Here is a 16435-nt window from a genome sequence, read left to right as displayed (position 1 = left end):
AGGTTTTTAAAATGAGCTTGAGAGAATTTTCCCTCAAATATTGTCCAGTCTTAAAAATTCCCAAGCCATTAACCATTGAAGGAAAGTTACTCAGTCTGGTAGAAAAGAGTGAACTTTCACCCACTGTATTAGAAAACCATGTGCAGAGTTATTAGCCCTGAAATCATTGCAGATTCCCAATGTTCAAGCTCGCCGCCTCACCAGCTAACACCCAACTTTTTATAAAAATATTAGAATGTTATACGATTTAAAACGTTCTAATTCCAGGAATACCTGTGATTGATGAGATGAGGATGTGATCGGTATACAACACTATTTGAGGACATGCACCAAGCAGAAAGTGATGTGCTTACTCCACCCTATCCCAATCATCCAGTTCTCAGATGAAGATCATACTAATGATTGATAAAGTACCACATTTACTTTCTGGAAAACTGTAACAGTGTCCTTACTGAAGTTAAAATGGGCATCAATTGAATCTTGAGAGAGAACTTCTCAATGGACAATCAATTATCTCATGAAGGAAATTACAAGTCTCGTTAAAGGTAGCACAGGTAATCAAAAGTTACACTCAATACTACTAAATGTTGAAAACATGATGCACCAAAAATTTTTGACCCATATAAGCAACAAACCTGGAGAGCTGCTACACTTATAAAGATTTTTATTTAGATGGCATCCTTCACAGCTCCAGGACCTTAAAGTCTATTTCACTCAATTTCACTCAGGGAAGACCATTCCCAAGTGTGGTCACTTCCATAATGAGATTATGTGAGCAAAGACGATGGCTACAGCTCAGAATATTTCATCAGGAATGAGGGCCTAAGCAAAGATTAAGAATTACATTTAATTGTTCCACACAATTTTGCTTCTCCCTCCCTTTGCAGAAGGAAAGAATTGAGCTATTTTTCTGTCCCTTGTTCCTCACCCTCGTGTAATCACTGACCTATCCCAACTTCTTCTAAAGAAAATAAAGCTCAGTAAACATGTTTATTCTCCAAAAACAGACTCACTTGATATGGTGTAGGATCTCCTGGCAATGATCATGGTACTGTTTCAACCAGTTCATGATCTGTGTCGGGCCCACAAGTATAACTGGGCTAAAGGCCTCACCCAGAGCAGCCTGAAAACAGAAGAGATGGCAACGAGGATCAAAATGAAATAACTGTAAGCTGACAATATCTCAGGGTGGCAGCAATGTGAAGGAACAAAGGCTTAGGAAGCAGGGTGGGTAGTGGTCATCAGCTGCAGTTGGATAAGGGAGAAGCACGCAGAGTATATTCCCAGAACTCAGAAATGGGATCATTAAAACAGTGACAGAACCTCGGGAGTACATGAATACCTTCAAAGTTTGCTGATGTAGAACCTGGCTACCTAATGGAAGCCCAAGGGGACCCACCTACATGTGCTATATTTGTCCTAATCTCATGAAGCATTTGGGTTCAGAATGAGTGCTTTCACTAGGTTAAGGAATTTTGCCTGATGTTATGTGTCTTCCATTCCTCAATCAATAATTGATTTCATACTTAAACAACTTCTTGGGTAAGATTGTTAAATTTATTTCAACAGTCAAACCAATTAGAAAAAAAGAATACTTGTGCTGCCGAAGGGCTTCAGAGCAAAACGGTGACTGTACTTTTCTCCATAGCTACTCCCTGGCCTGCTGAGTTCCTCCAGCATTGTGTGTGTTACTCGTGCTGGAGTCAGTTTTGAACTTCAAATCCACACAAATCTCACTACTGATAGCACCAAACTGTAGCAAATAACAAGGAGGTCAATTAACGAGAGACAGGCGAGAAACTGGGGCTGTTCTTACAGCAACAAAGATTTGACAGAAACATTTCAAATAAAGAGTGGCCAGAAAATACAGAAACAAAGGCAATAGGATTCATAATCATTGCTTGAAGATACTAAAGGATTCAGGCATTTTTATTCTGGGAGATTCGTATGAAAGTGTGGCCACTAGACCCTGAATCCAGGATTACAGGGAAATGGTATTGGAAGACTGGTTAGCTAGAGCTTGCACAGTACAATTTGCTGACAGACCTTCTTTGGTGTGCCATTTATAATTGCAGCTCTACTCTGTAAATTCAGTTCCTTAAATTATTGGTCCTATGAAAGGAGTTGCAAAGGTTTGCTCAGGACAAATCAGACGGCAGAGAACACTGGTGATAACTCACATGACACCGTGGTGAAGGTGAGAGTTACACAGCCACTCAAGATTAATACTGAGCAGGACTCAAAGAACAGGACCTACATATCGATTGAGCATACACATCAAGATTGGCCTCAGAACACAAAAGAATGTACAAATGAATGAGAACCATCAGAACCATGAATTGAATATATTGGCACCAATTTCCTAACGGATTATTCCCAGCATCAGAACTGCCCAAGAGATTCGAGTACACAGTTAGGAATGTGCCAAATAAACAACTAGTAAAATGATAGACTGTTGTATTAACAAAAGTATGTAGACATGAGAAATTGAAAATACAAAGTATCATGCCACTTTTGTGAAAAGAACAGATGACTCAATGTTTGGAAGTATTGGAATGCTTTACATTAGACGTTAGAGAATTTAATTGTAAGAACATAGTTTGTCATGCCTCTGATTAATCGCAGAGCACCAAAGCTTGTAACGAACGCAGCAGCACTTTGAATCAATATTGTACACTGAAAACAAGTTACCTGCTTACTTAATGTCTTAAGGACATGCACATGACCGGTAATCATAGGGGATCAAGTCTATTCCAGCTACTTTAAGCACCACCTCCATTTCAAGAACAAGCCAACAACAAGCAACCACGAAAGGTCTATGGACTCCAACACACCGACCTCTCCTACACTCACCACACACTCTGCTACCCACACGAACTCCACTCTGTAAACCTCTGTCCTGATAATCCCATCCAGTGACTTTTTTCCTCAACTGTGGAACCCTGCCATCACTGTCAACAGGGTCCTCATTCATTTCCAGTCCACTTCTCACACATCTGCCCTCACCACATTCCTCTCATTCTGCACTCATCCACCTCAACTTCCTGCACCTTCAATGCAATGCCAGTATCCTTCAACATTCTTGAGGGTCTGTTTCATCCAGAACCTTCTGATTCACTCCCCATCTAATACAAATTCTCCTTCCCACAATACGAAGCATAGGAATTGTCGTCTTACATCTTCCCTCTCCGTCCCAAAGGAGATCAAGTAGTTTCTTTTCATTAAGGAGATATTTAAGTCTAGTCCTTTCAATTTTGTATGCAGCACTCAGTGTGATTTCTCATACAACAGGGGCGATACATCCAGTCTGAGAATGTGGTTCCACGACTCCAGTCTCCCAGTTTGATTTTTATCTTCTGCCTCCAGTACCGAACCGATCGAAATTTCAGTGCAAGACCCAGCTCAGCTCTGACCAGAAACATTATGGCCTTCTGGATTCAACATCAATTCCAATATTTCAGATAAGCAATATCATTAAGATTTTTATTTTAGATTTTCAATGTTACAGCTTTTCATCTGAGAATTTTGGGTGATTATTCAGCATTTATCACTCATCTCCAGAATGACCTCTGTTTCTTCATTCACACCTTAAGGACTTTAATTCACTTGGTTTTTTCTCTCTCTCCCCCCGCCCCCCTATTACAGCCTTTCCTATGGTTCTCTCTTCTTCACCTCCGCAACACTCTGAATCTTAAAACCAACCTTGTACTTTTCAGAATTTCATTGAGAGGTCATCAACCTAAAACATTTTCTCTCCCCACAGGTGCTGCCTAACCAGTTCCAACATTCATTCTTACTCAATCTTCAGTTGTGCATGTGTTAATATATTAAAAATGCAAACGTTAAAAATATTAATTCAACTTACCAGAGCCCTTTCCCGTTCCAACAATACATTTATTAAGCCCTGCAACACATTAAGATGTTACTATGGAAACAATATATTGAAACAAGTGCACTGGAATTACACAACACAACTACAACTTCAAAATGCACTTCTCCTCAATGTCTGCTCATATATAGAATGTCCACAACCACATACAATCTATGCAGGAATTTAATACAAACAGCAGACAAAAAGAATTTATTGGGAATTACACCCTTTGTGATTTCCATTGCATTGACAATTATATTCTGGTGAAGCATTTACTTGCATCTCATTAGTAGTGGATTCATTTTCAAAATAAATCAATCATAGGAATGTTACACGTGCCAGTAATGCTCCTAATCCGAGCTACTACATCTCAATCTCAACAATATATTCACATTATTGCCAAGCTCACTTATAACTATCTAGGTTGACATCTTACACATTAAAAGCTCAAAGAACAGAATGGAGAAGTAGTCATACAACATGCAAACAGGTTCTCATACTGGCCACTGAGTACTGACCCATACTAATCCCATTTTCCAGCACACCACCCATAGACTTCAAAGCTATGGTCTACATGTGTTCACTTAAATAAGTCAGGGGTTCCCAACCTGGGCTCCATTGACCCCTTGCTTAATGGTATTTGTCCATGGTATTAAAAAAGGTTGAAAACCCCGGTTTTAAGTATTAATACTTCTTAAGATGTGTGTGTATGTGGGGGGGGGGCAGGGGTGGGATAATTCTACTGAACTTGAGTATTAAATACATGACATTAAAAATACTCACTGTGTGATGATCAGCATGCATGTGGGACACAAAGATGATTGACAGATTACAGAGGACCCTGTCCACGTCATTACCATAGTGGCGACAGAGTTGTCCAAAGGTACCTTCACCACAGTCCAACAATATAGATCGTGTAGAGCTAATAGTGTAAAACAAAAGTTACTAGGAGTGGTAGATTCCTGTAACATGACCACAATTCCTTTCCTCATCTTATAGTCTTCCAGAGAAATGGCTTAACTTTGTACTGTTTTCTTCAGATCACCAGTACAAATAAAAAAATTCTTTTCAATGAAAAACTTTACTGGATTTTATTTTAAAGCAAAGTCCTTAGTGTGGACAAACAACATATTATTTTGAAAATTTAGATGTGTGAATGTATTAAATAGTGCCTTTAAGAAAACAAAACATCCTTAACCATCTTACACACCAAGCAAAATTTGGCACCAAGCTGCATTAGGAGATCACCAGAAAAATCATTAAAACCTGGCTGAAAAGTTGAGAAATTAAAGCATGAAATGCAAAGCACAAATGCGAATCTTGTCAATTCACACAGAAAGCTTCCTTCTATACTGACAGCATTACTTTTGAATAAAGGCTCCGCAATCAATAAAAAGAGACTCACTCTACATTTAGAATGATGGAGCTAACGTTTCGGATCTTCATCGGGATCGCAGAACCAGTTCCAAGAAAAACCACTTCTGGATATTTCTCCATATTCCCTGGTAATACAAGTCAAAGACAACTCATAACCCAGTATCTATGGCCAGTGAATCTGAACAGTTACAAAACATATCAATGTTTTCTTTTACATATAACACAAATATCATAATGTAAACCATAACACAACACTAATAATGCAGATGGCAAATATTCAAAATACTTCCTTACATTCTTACAAAGCTGCCTTTCAGTCATCAGGTCCGTGTCAGCTCACCAAATAATCTTACTCCTGTTAACTTTCCCTGTAAAGTCATCTCCCCAAAGAGACACAAATGTACAGCACAGAAACAGGCTCTTCAGTCCAGAGTCTGCACAGACCACTAAATCTACCACCCACTTTACAGTACAGGCAATTTTTTTGTGGCTAATTAACATACCAACGCACACATCTTTGAGGCATGGGAGGAAGCAGGAGCAATTGGAGGAAACTATTATGGTCCCAGGGTGAATGTTGAACTTCACAAAAGGCACAAGGTCAGGAATAAACTCTATTATGGTCCCAGGGTGTATGTTGAACTTCACAAAGGTATGAGGTCAGGAATAAACTCTACAGCTGTGCCACTATGCTCTTCTGATCTTATGAACAGGAAATGCAGAAATACTTAGGGTGAGGGGGAGGGCAGAATCAGGAAGCATCTTTGAAGAATGTTAATGTTTCATGTGGATGACACTTGTTCAAAACTAGACGAAGTCAGAAAGCTAACAGACAACAGACTAAGAAAGAGAAGGGAAGAAAAGGTAAGTCAGTGATTGGATGGAAAATAAAAGATCATTAAATGCAAAAGTGCTGATGATGGACAATGTTAATCAGCAGGCTCAGTATGATTTTATGGATCTCTGTAAAGGGAATTAGCTAATTAAGGCCATTAATTAATTAATTACAGATAAAGCCCTCCCAACCACTGAGCACAACTATATGAATGAATGCTGTCACAGAAAAGCAGCATCCAGTATCAAAGATCCTCACTACCCAGGCCCCGGTCTTTTCTCACCGCTACAATCAAGTAGAAGGTACAGGTACCTCAGGACTTGCACCACCAGGTTCAATTACTACCCCTCAACAATCAGGCTCTTGAATAAAAGAGGATAACTACACACATCTACTGAGATGTTCCCACAACCAATACTCTCACTTTAAAGACTATCACATTATTTCATGCCCTCTTATAAAACCATAAGATATAGGAGCAGAAGCAGGCCATTCGACCCATCAAGTCTGCTCCACCATTCAATCATGGGCTGAACCAATTCTTCTAGTCATCCTCTCTCCCCTACCTTCTCCCCTTACCCTTAGATGCCCTGGCTAGTCAAGAACCCATCTATCTCTGCCTAACTGCACCCAATGACTTGGTCTCCACAGCCGCTCATGGCCACAAATTCCACAGATTCACCACCCTCTGGCTAAGGTATTTATTTATATTTACATTTGCACAATTTGTTGCCTTCTATGCTCTTGCTCTTTCATTGATCCTGTTTACGGTTACTATTCTATAGATTGGTTGAGTATGCCTGCAGGAAAAAAAGAATCTCAGGGTTGTATGCTGTGACATGTATGCACTCTGATCATATATTTTACTTCTACTTTTTTTTAAAATTTTAGATTAGCTAATGCCCTGAAGTTGTTTGGTAGTGTTACAACTGGAGTAGCAGTGTTACAGCAGCCCAGCAGTTTGGTCAGCAGAAACTTTAGAAAGAAGTACAACCTCTGCAGTTTTTCTAAATTTTTAAAACAACATCCTCCACCTGGTCTCAACAGCTAAGTTTCCTGCATGGGGTGGGGGGAAACTACCAGCAGAATGGGAAAACCAATCCTGAGAAGAGTTCGCAATACACCAGGAAAACTTAATTTTATTCTTGAGAAAGTAGCACTTGGTAATATTGTTTAGGAACTGCAGTTACTTCCCTAGATCGAAAGCAAATGAGTTAGCCTAAAAGCGAGGCCATTTGATCTGATCTGAAGGTGGAGAAACATTAAAGCAGCTAAGCATTTAATTAGTCCAACACAGTTCAGGTACAGCCCAGATTAAGAACAACACACCAGCTTAAAAATAAACAAGGCCAAACATTTTAAACCAGACACTTCCTTTACCAATTAAAAGTAGCCCAATGTTTGCAATGGTTTACCTGATGGGAGAGCAGGGTTTGCAGCCAATACTTGTTTACATTCTTCAACTTCCTCCCTGAAGCCTGGGATTTCCATCGCTTCTTTAATAAATTTTTCTGTGTCAGCAACAACTACAGCATCCCTGCTTGAGCAAAGTGGATGAAGTGTTACTTAAAACTAATAAGCCAGAGCACAGAAAATGGTCATTTAGAGCACCCAGTCTGTACCCCCCCACCAACCAGCATAATCTAGTCATCACATTTTATTCTCCCCACATTCCAATCTGGAAGAAAAAAAATCTCAATCACCAGTTGGATCATGGACAGTACTAAGCTGGCAACTCTTTTCACCTTCTGCAGCAATGTCAAAGAGACAGAGGTACAACACAGAAATAGGCCCTTCAATCCACAGACTCAATAATCCTACTCTCTGACAACAGTCTACAATCCACAAACCTGATCCCAAATTACTGTTTAACTCCGTAGCCAAGTGCAGGATAGCTGTGTCACACAGCTGCTTAAAAAGGTGAACACAACCCAACCTGTGTTATCTAGGGATAGATGAGTTGGCATCGAAGAAGGTCCAGAGGTTCATGAGACTTATTCAGGGAATGAAAGGGTTAACTTTGAGGAGCATGTGATGGCTCTAGAGCCTGTACTCGCTGGAGCTTAGAATGAGGGGGGAATCTTATTGACACCTTTTGAATATTGAAAGGCCTAGACTGTGTGGGCGTGGAGAGGATGAGGATGTTGCCTATAGTGAGGCAGTCCAGGACCAGAGGGCACAATCTCAGAATAAAAGGATGCCCATTTAAAACAGATTTCTTGAGCCAGAGGGTGGTGAACCTGTGCAATTCATCGCCACATCTGGCTGTGGAGACCAAGTCATTGGGTAAAGCAGAGGTTGGTAGGTTCTCGATTAGTAAGTGTTACAGGAGGCAGGAGAATGGGGTTGAGAACGATAATAAATCAGCAGTAATGGAATGGCAGAACACACTCAATGGGCCGAGACACATGTACAGATAACACTAGGATCTCAACATAGAACATTTAGTCCCCATCCTCACTGGTTAACTCTCCAGGACAGAAATGATCTCCTGCTGGCACAGTGTTCCCATTATAAAGCCTGGTCAGAAACAAAGACAGGGCAACATTTTAAATTCCTTATTATTGAAACAAGATCACATCACGTATTTGTCTGAATACCAGAATAGAAGTGGATTCTTTGCTGCTCCTTTATTTCCAATTAACTACTCTCTTCATCCTTCAATAGGCGCAAGCCAAGATTTGCAATAATCCTAAACCTCTTTGATGCTATGAAACCAGTATAGAAGACAATGAATAATCACACACCCAATCTCTGACAGCTGAGTAGGAAAAATATATGGAGCCTTAGATGCCATCTTGCAAAATGGCCATTCTCATTTGTACATTTCAGCTCATAATGTAGATTCCTTGTAAAACACAGTATCTGAAATAAGAATTTTGGCAAGTCGAGGAATAAAGACTAACATTTATACAAGGCGTTGGCAGCCTTGGAATGATAATACCTGTATCCTTCCATGGACTCAAATCTGCAATGCTCAGTGTCTTGAGAAAGCAGCCAGCATAGTCAAAGACCCCTCCCATCCCATCATTCACTCTTCTCACCCCCCCTTCTATCGAGCAGGCAATACAAAAAGCTGAAAACACACACCAACAGGTTCAATGACAGCTTCTGTACTGCTGTTATAATACAACAGAACAACCCTCTTTCAAAATAAAGTTGAACCCTTTACCTCACCATCTCCCTCATAATGGCCCTTACACCTTCACATTGACCTGTACTGCACATTTTCTGTACCTGTATTATATTCTGAATTTTGCTCTTCTTTTGCCTGTTAAAGAATCTCAATATACTTAAGTTTTAAAATTATCTTTGTGGATGACAAGCAAAATAAGGTTTTTTCACTGTACCTTACTACACGTGAGAATAATACATCACTTTACCAATTAGAGCTTTAATGTTTGATCTGTACCTGGACACAAACATAAACATTCTTTTTTACATTTCATCTTAACAGTTTTATGGGGAAAAAGAATCTAGCTATAATTTCCGGAAGAAAGCTAAACTTCTGGAGAGGAACTATAAAACACTACATGGAGAGAAATACAGTATTAAAACTTCAGGTTCATGTTGTTTCTTTAGAACTGATGAACCAAAATGAAGCATTAACTCAGTTTCTCTTTCACCACATACTGCTGACCTGCTGAGTATTTCCAATGCTTTCTGTTCGTAACTCAGATTTTCAGTACCTACAAAATTTTATTTCAGGGAAAAAATGATTGCAGTTCTCAAGAATGAAGATGGAATCACATAAATACTAATGTCTCCAGAGTTAGAAGGAAAACTGATCAGAGATTGACTAACAACGGTAAAGCAAACCAAAAGATTTCAATCGAAGCAATATTAGTGATCCTTAACACTGAACTCAACTCAGTATACTGTATTGTTAAACTTACCCAGTTATACTATAAGATACAGGAGCAGAATTAGGCCATTTGGCCCATTGAGTTGACTCCACCATTTGATCATAGCTAATTTATTTTCTTTCTCAACCCCAAATGGATCCACATTTGGCCAAACTACACCTAGATTAACTTAACCAGTCAAGGTAGAATCCATTGTGCATAATTCACCTCAACCTGGATTAAATGCAATCTAATACTTAGGCACAACCAGCCACATTCTTCAGATTCCGTGCAATCTTAACAGTTATTTGAAAGCACTGGCTGGTACTTACATTCACCCCTTGCTAACTTAATACTTAAGTTATTGATTGGATTTATTTGTACAGAAATCATTGCATTAAGTTTTCTCCTGTTTTGCATTTCTTAAAGGAACATACAGGATGTTAGAGGAAACCAGTGCAGTGATTTAAATTTAGGTCGTTCTGACAAAGAATGAGAACACCATGATGAGCCACACTGCTTACTACTGCTACAAAATGCATTAGATAGAATGAATAGCATAAAACATGCTCCATTATTGCTCTAACTACTTTGTTACAACCTTCCATTCCTTTCCCCCTCACGCACTTATCTAGCCTCTGCTATATTCTATCAGTGCTCCTCCCACCACTACACATGGCCCTCAGTCCAAAATTTTAGCCACTCTTTAATTAAATTGCTCCTTTGGTATTCTGCTTAAGATATATTGGTGTCTGATTAAGACACATGGACAATTGTTAATCGAAATGCTATTGAGGGATGTGACAAGTTCAGAAGTCACTGGTTTTCAACAGATTGTACATTACGTTTTTACATCATCAGTTCTGGTAAATAACCAGAGTAAGTATACCTAACTTACATGAACTGACCTTTGCCATTCAAATTTGGGTCTTAGTTGATACTTCAGCAGGCAGTGACCTCGAACAGCAGGCACAGAGTGTGTGGAAGGTTCATCCTGAAACTACAAGGAAGTTAACTCTGCTCATTCATTACTGTTTCACTTGGTTGCGAATTAGTGACAACATTCAGATCTAAATTCATTTATTTATCACATGTACACTGAAACATTCAGTGAAATGCGCCATTTGCGTTAACAACCAACACAGCCTAAGGATGTGCTATGGATAGCCCGTGAGTGCCACCACATATTCCGGCTCCAACATAGACTGTCCAAAATATTTTTGGATATTTTTAGTGTGAGCAGTCAGTAAAAACTGTGAGAGTCATCCTCAGTTTCACAAGCTGGAAGAATGATACAGCATTTTCCTCAATGAACTTCTCTCATCAAATTTGGTTCTTTTGAACTTTACAGAATTAATATCAAGAGCAGAGTAACATGGGCCAATGCTGATAAAAATAACATTCAGTGCCTGGTCCAGTGACCTACGCAAAGCAGGAGTGGATTTTTTTTAAAATAGAAAACAGGCAGCACTCACAAAAACAGAGACATCACTTTATGTCTGCTCTGCTGCAATCTTTCTGTTTGCTGTTCTGGATATTGCACAAGGATTTGTTATAATACTATTTCTCATTAATGAAAAAAAAGGCCTATAATAAAGATTTTAAAAACAGCATATGCCAAAAAGACATGCCTCTAAAACTCTGGAAACTTGGTGTACTCACAACAGTTGTTTAGTAGATTGTGCTAATGACATTTCATTCCTATTAACTGAGTCATTGAGATGGTCTATTGAAGTAAATAATCTGTTCCAGTTTGGTGAACCTCAATATAATATCATACTTTTTCATTTTAACCATATCCACCATTATGTTGCTCAAGCAATCCACAGCAATATTTAAATCAAGGTCCTAATTTAGATATAATTCCCCATACTGATTTTAAATCCCCTCTCTCTACTAAGTTTGACATTATTTGCTTCTAGGCTCACATTACTGATATAAACTCATGTTCAGAATTAGAATCCAGTTTATCACTGACAAAGGTTGTGAGATTTGTATGAGTGATAGCAAACCTGATTCTTTTCATTTTTCACAACGACAATATCTCCCTAAAGAAATTACATGAAAATTTCAGCCACTTTGTAAAGTAGAGTAGCACCACTGTAATGAGTTATGTCAATCAAGCACTAAATCAGACCCCTACCTTGGTCTGAAAGGTTTTTAGTAGGGGGAAGATCTCCGAATGAATAAGGTTTAGCTGCGTCTGGATCTTATGGCTGCGCAGATTGTGGATTGTTTGATTATTTTCATTGAGGATTAGATGCTCTGTGGTGGGCCCAAACCTGTGGTTAGATTAAAGTACAAGAGGTTGAAATGACCATGGGAAAGAAACGTGCATAATCACAAAAGCTGAATGACTATGATATAATGCAAGAATTATTCAAGTGCTGGAACCAAATTCATAATATACAAGACTACTGATCAAAAAAAGACTCAACTTCCAAATATTGCACAGCATGTTTTCACATTAAACCAATTCCATGCAAATATAGTGATACAGGTACAGCAAGATCCCACAAACAACAAGAAAATGTTAGCCTGCAAGACCAGAAGACAGGATCAAATTTGTTCCACCATTCCATCATGGCTGATTTACTATCCCTTTCAATCCCATTCTCCTTAACCTTAAGCCCTTAATAATCCAGAAACTATCAACAGCCACTTTAAATATACTGCCCCCACACTCATCTACAGCAGTGAATTCCAGATTTGCTATCCTCTCGCCAAAAAAAGTGTCTTCATCTCTGTTCTAAAGGGACATCTTTCTATTCTGAGGCTTCGTCCTCTTCCCCACTATAGAAAACATTCCGTCCATATCCAATCTGTCTACTTCTTTTAATACTCAATAGGTTTCAATGAGACCCCCTAACTCCAGCAAGTACAAACTCAGAGCCACGCACTTCTCATATGTTAAACTTTTCTTTCCCAGATTAATTCTTGTGAACCTCCTCTGGACCTTTTTCCAATGCCAACAAATCCTTTTTTTTTAAAAAAAGGGGCCCAAAATTACTCACAAAACTTCATGTGGTCTGACCAATGCCTTATAGTCTCAGTATCACATTCTAGCTTTTATATTCTAACCCCTTTGTCTTCCTTATCACTGCCTCAACCTGCAAATTAATCTTTATGGAATCCTGCAAGAGGACTGACTCCCAAGTACCTCTGCATGTCTTGATTTCTGAATTTGCTCCTTTAAGAAAAATGGTCTAACTCTATATTCCTTTTATCAAAATGTTTGACCATACACTTTCCTATACTATGTTCCATCTCTACTTCATTGTCCATTCTCCTAATCTGTCAAAGTTCTTTTGCAGAAACCTTGCTTTCTCAACACTACCTGCCCCTCCATCTATCTTGGTATCAACTGCAAATATGGCCACAAGCTATCAAATCCACCATCCAAATCATTGACGTAAAACATGAAAAGAAAATGGTCCCAACACCAACCCCTGTGAAACACCACTCTAGTCACTGACCATCATTCTCAGTACCATATTACTCAGTTCCCAACCTGGGGTCCACGGAACCCCCCACCCCCCTTCCCATCCCGGTTAATAGTACGGGTCCATGGCACAAAAACCATTTGGGAACCCCTGATATACAATGCAATTTACAACCAAATCTTTCAGACAAATTCAAATCTGAACATATAATTCTGAAGTTAATTCACTACTAACTGAGCCAAACTATCAAATCAACGCCGAGCATTTTTAAACCAGTATTTCCAGAGAAAAATTCCAAATCGCCACTATCAACACGTTGCACCATGAGCATTTCAGAAACAAACACCTTTTGTAACTGTGCATGTTCAATTCTTTTGAATATAACATACTTATCACTCTGAACACAAAATACTGTATATACTGAGCTTCATATTCCAAGACCTAGAACAATAACAAAGACACAATACAGGTGACACATTGCAGTAGTCCAGTGGTCCCCAACCACCGGGCCGCAGACTGGTACCAGGTCGCAGAGCTTGTGCTGCTGGGCTGCGAGGAAATGATATGATTTGGTGATGTGGCCGTGTTAACGACTTGCCGGTTGGCACCTTCTTGCCCAGACACTTGGCAGCAGAAATATTGCCAAATGTAACCGACCAAAAAATACTTTTCTTAAAGGAAAATGTTTTCGAAAAAGGATGGTATATAATTTTCGTGCAGATAATTTTTGGCTGTAAAAATGCCAGGGGAAAGCCAAGAAGCCAAATGAATTTTCTGACGCCAACCAAATTGGGGGGAAAAGCCAGATTTCTGGAATTCGGCAGCAGAAAAGCCAATCTGGTAACCCTGCTCCTCATTCCGGCACACCCACTGTTGGACTTAAACGCACGCGAGGTCATTACGCACGCATCATCCATGTCAGCACGGGAAGAAGATCAACTCCTCGAGATTGCAAATGACAGCTGGCTGAAAAGTATCTTTGACATAACATCTCTGCTGGCATTCTGGATCAAAGTCAAGGCTGAATATCCTGAAATAGCCACAAAAGCACTGAAAACGTTGCTTCCATTTCCAACATCATATCTCTGCAAAGCGGAATAGACTGGACATAAGGAACCCCCTTCCAGTATCACTGTCTCCCATCACCCCTTGATGGGACCGTCTTGTTGCAGGGAAACAAGCACAGGGCTCCCACTGATTCACTGATATTGGTGTGTTGCAATGATTTTATATGTTCATACGAGGAAAATATGCGCTGTTTAATATCCAAACGTTACTTAAAATGTTATGATGCTATTGACTTATCACTATATTCATGCGAGGAAAATATGCGCCGTGTGTTTAATATTAAATCATTAGATAAACCCTTTTAGAAATGAAATTGTATTTATTAGCCACTTATAAGTGACTTATAGTTGACTTATCATCTATATTCCGGTCATGATTAACACCCCCCCCACCCCCGCTGGCACGAATATGGTCAATATTAAACTGGTCCACGGTGCAAAAAAGGTTGGGGACCCCTGCAGCAGTCTAAGCAGGCCTAACCATTAACGGGAAGAATTTAATGAGGAAATAAAAAGCTCAGTTCAGCAGTTCATTCCCAAGGCAACTTCTGCCTTGATATTTATTTCTATACTGAGCAACTCCATACAGCAACATAATATACTGCAGTTGTAACTATGCAGCAAGCTTCACAGAATTCAATCACCTTGCCATCCACGATTTATAAACATTATCTGCCAAAACCGGCTCAGGCACCATGTGGACAACTAATGCTGTGGGGCCTTCACTTCCTCCAGCCTGATACCTGTAATAAATACAATTTTAATAAGGTCAAAAGATGGCAGAGAACATTGTTTAAATCAAGTATTCGCCTAGGTATCAATCAGTTGGAATAAAACAACATGGCATTTGCAAGATACTTCAAGAGAAAGTTTCCAAACATTAGATAATTCTCACAGGGGAGGTAATCAAAGCAACAGGGATATACTGGCAAAGGACATGTACAATTTTTCCACTTCCCTTTGCTGGGCAAGGATGCACCCCTGGCAAATATTAGAGGAAACAAAGCATTTGTTTCTGGATGGATATATTCTAAGACAAGAGAGAGCAGTTACAAATAAGACTGGTTTGCAGGTGTAACTGGTTATCAAGAAGGCAAATGGAATATTGGCCTTCATTGCAGGAGGGATTGAATTTAAGAGCAGGCATATTATGCCGCAACTGTACAGAATACTGGAGTGATCGTACCTGGAGTACTGTATGCAGCTCTGATCTCCTTACTTGAGGAAGGATATCACAAACAAGAGAAAATCTGCTTGGAGGATATACTGGCTTTGAAGGCGGGTCAGAGATTTACCAGGGAGATTCCGGAAATGAGGGTGTTAGTTTATGAGGAGAGATTGAGTCACTTGGGACTATACTCACTGGAATTCAGAATAGATTAAGGAGGAGAGACTGTTTCTCCCCCAGAGGAGTAGTGGATCTGTGGAATTCTCTGCCAAGGGAAGCAGTAGAGGCTGCCTCATTAAATATATTTAAGATGCAGTTAGATAGATTTTTGCGTAACAGAGGAATGAAGGATTATGGGGAAAAGGCAGGTAGATAGAGCCAAGTCCATGGCCAGATTAGTAATGATCAAAGTGAACGACGGAATAGGCTTGAGGGGACAAGATGGCCTAGTCCTGTTCCTATTTTGTATGTTCGGATGAAACAGTAATCAATACTGAAGAGCTAGCTTCATTAAAAGTTGGTAAATTATGCTCTGCATTCAATGTTCCTGCAGTTTAAATGAAGAGATAAACATAATTTATTGCAATCTTTGTTTTCACTGCATGCCAATTATGCTTGAGAAATGGAAGTTTGCCAACATTTACTCACACCTAAGAAAGGCATTAAGGTGAGGGGTGGGAAGTTCAAGGGGGATATTAGAGGAAGGTTTTTTTTTACACAGAGAGTGGTTGGTGCGTGGAATACACTGCCTGAGTCAGTGGTGGAGGCAGATACACTAGTGAAATTTAAGAGACTACTAGACAGGTATATGGAGGAATTTAAGGTGGGG

General features: G+C 39.5%; 1 protein-coding gene across 3 annotated transcripts in view; it reads right to left on the bottom strand.

Moving 5' to 3' along the window:
• elac2 (elaC ribonuclease Z 2) overlaps positions 1-16435 on the bottom strand; it is a 58289-nt gene that overhangs the window by 16117 nt on the left and 25737 nt on the right. For all 3 annotated transcript variants that reach the window (XM_063074261.1, XM_063074262.1, XM_063074263.1), the window contains exons 12-19: positions 15083-15181; positions 12072-12210; positions 10837-10928; positions 7499-7620; positions 5277-5373; positions 4655-4793; positions 3866-3904; positions 1014-1123 (exon numbers count right to left, since the gene is read on the bottom strand). In XM_063074261.1, the coding sequence (XP_062930331.1) occupies positions 1014-1123; positions 3866-3904; positions 4655-4793; positions 5277-5373; positions 7499-7620; positions 10837-10928; positions 12072-12210; positions 15083-15181 (837 nt within the window). The remainder of the gene's footprint in view (positions 1-1013; positions 1124-3865; positions 3905-4654; positions 4794-5276; positions 5374-7498; positions 7621-10836; positions 10929-12071; positions 12211-15082; positions 15182-16435) is intronic.

This window comes from Mobula hypostoma, chromosome 22, assembly GCF_963921235.1.
Source record: "Mobula hypostoma chromosome 22, sMobHyp1.1, whole genome shotgun sequence".
Lineage (NCBI taxonomy): Eukaryota > Metazoa > Chordata > Chondrichthyes > Myliobatiformes > Myliobatidae > Mobula > Mobula hypostoma.
The sequence above is the reverse complement of the archived record's forward strand: the minus strand, read 5'-3'. Positions and strand labels throughout refer to the sequence as shown.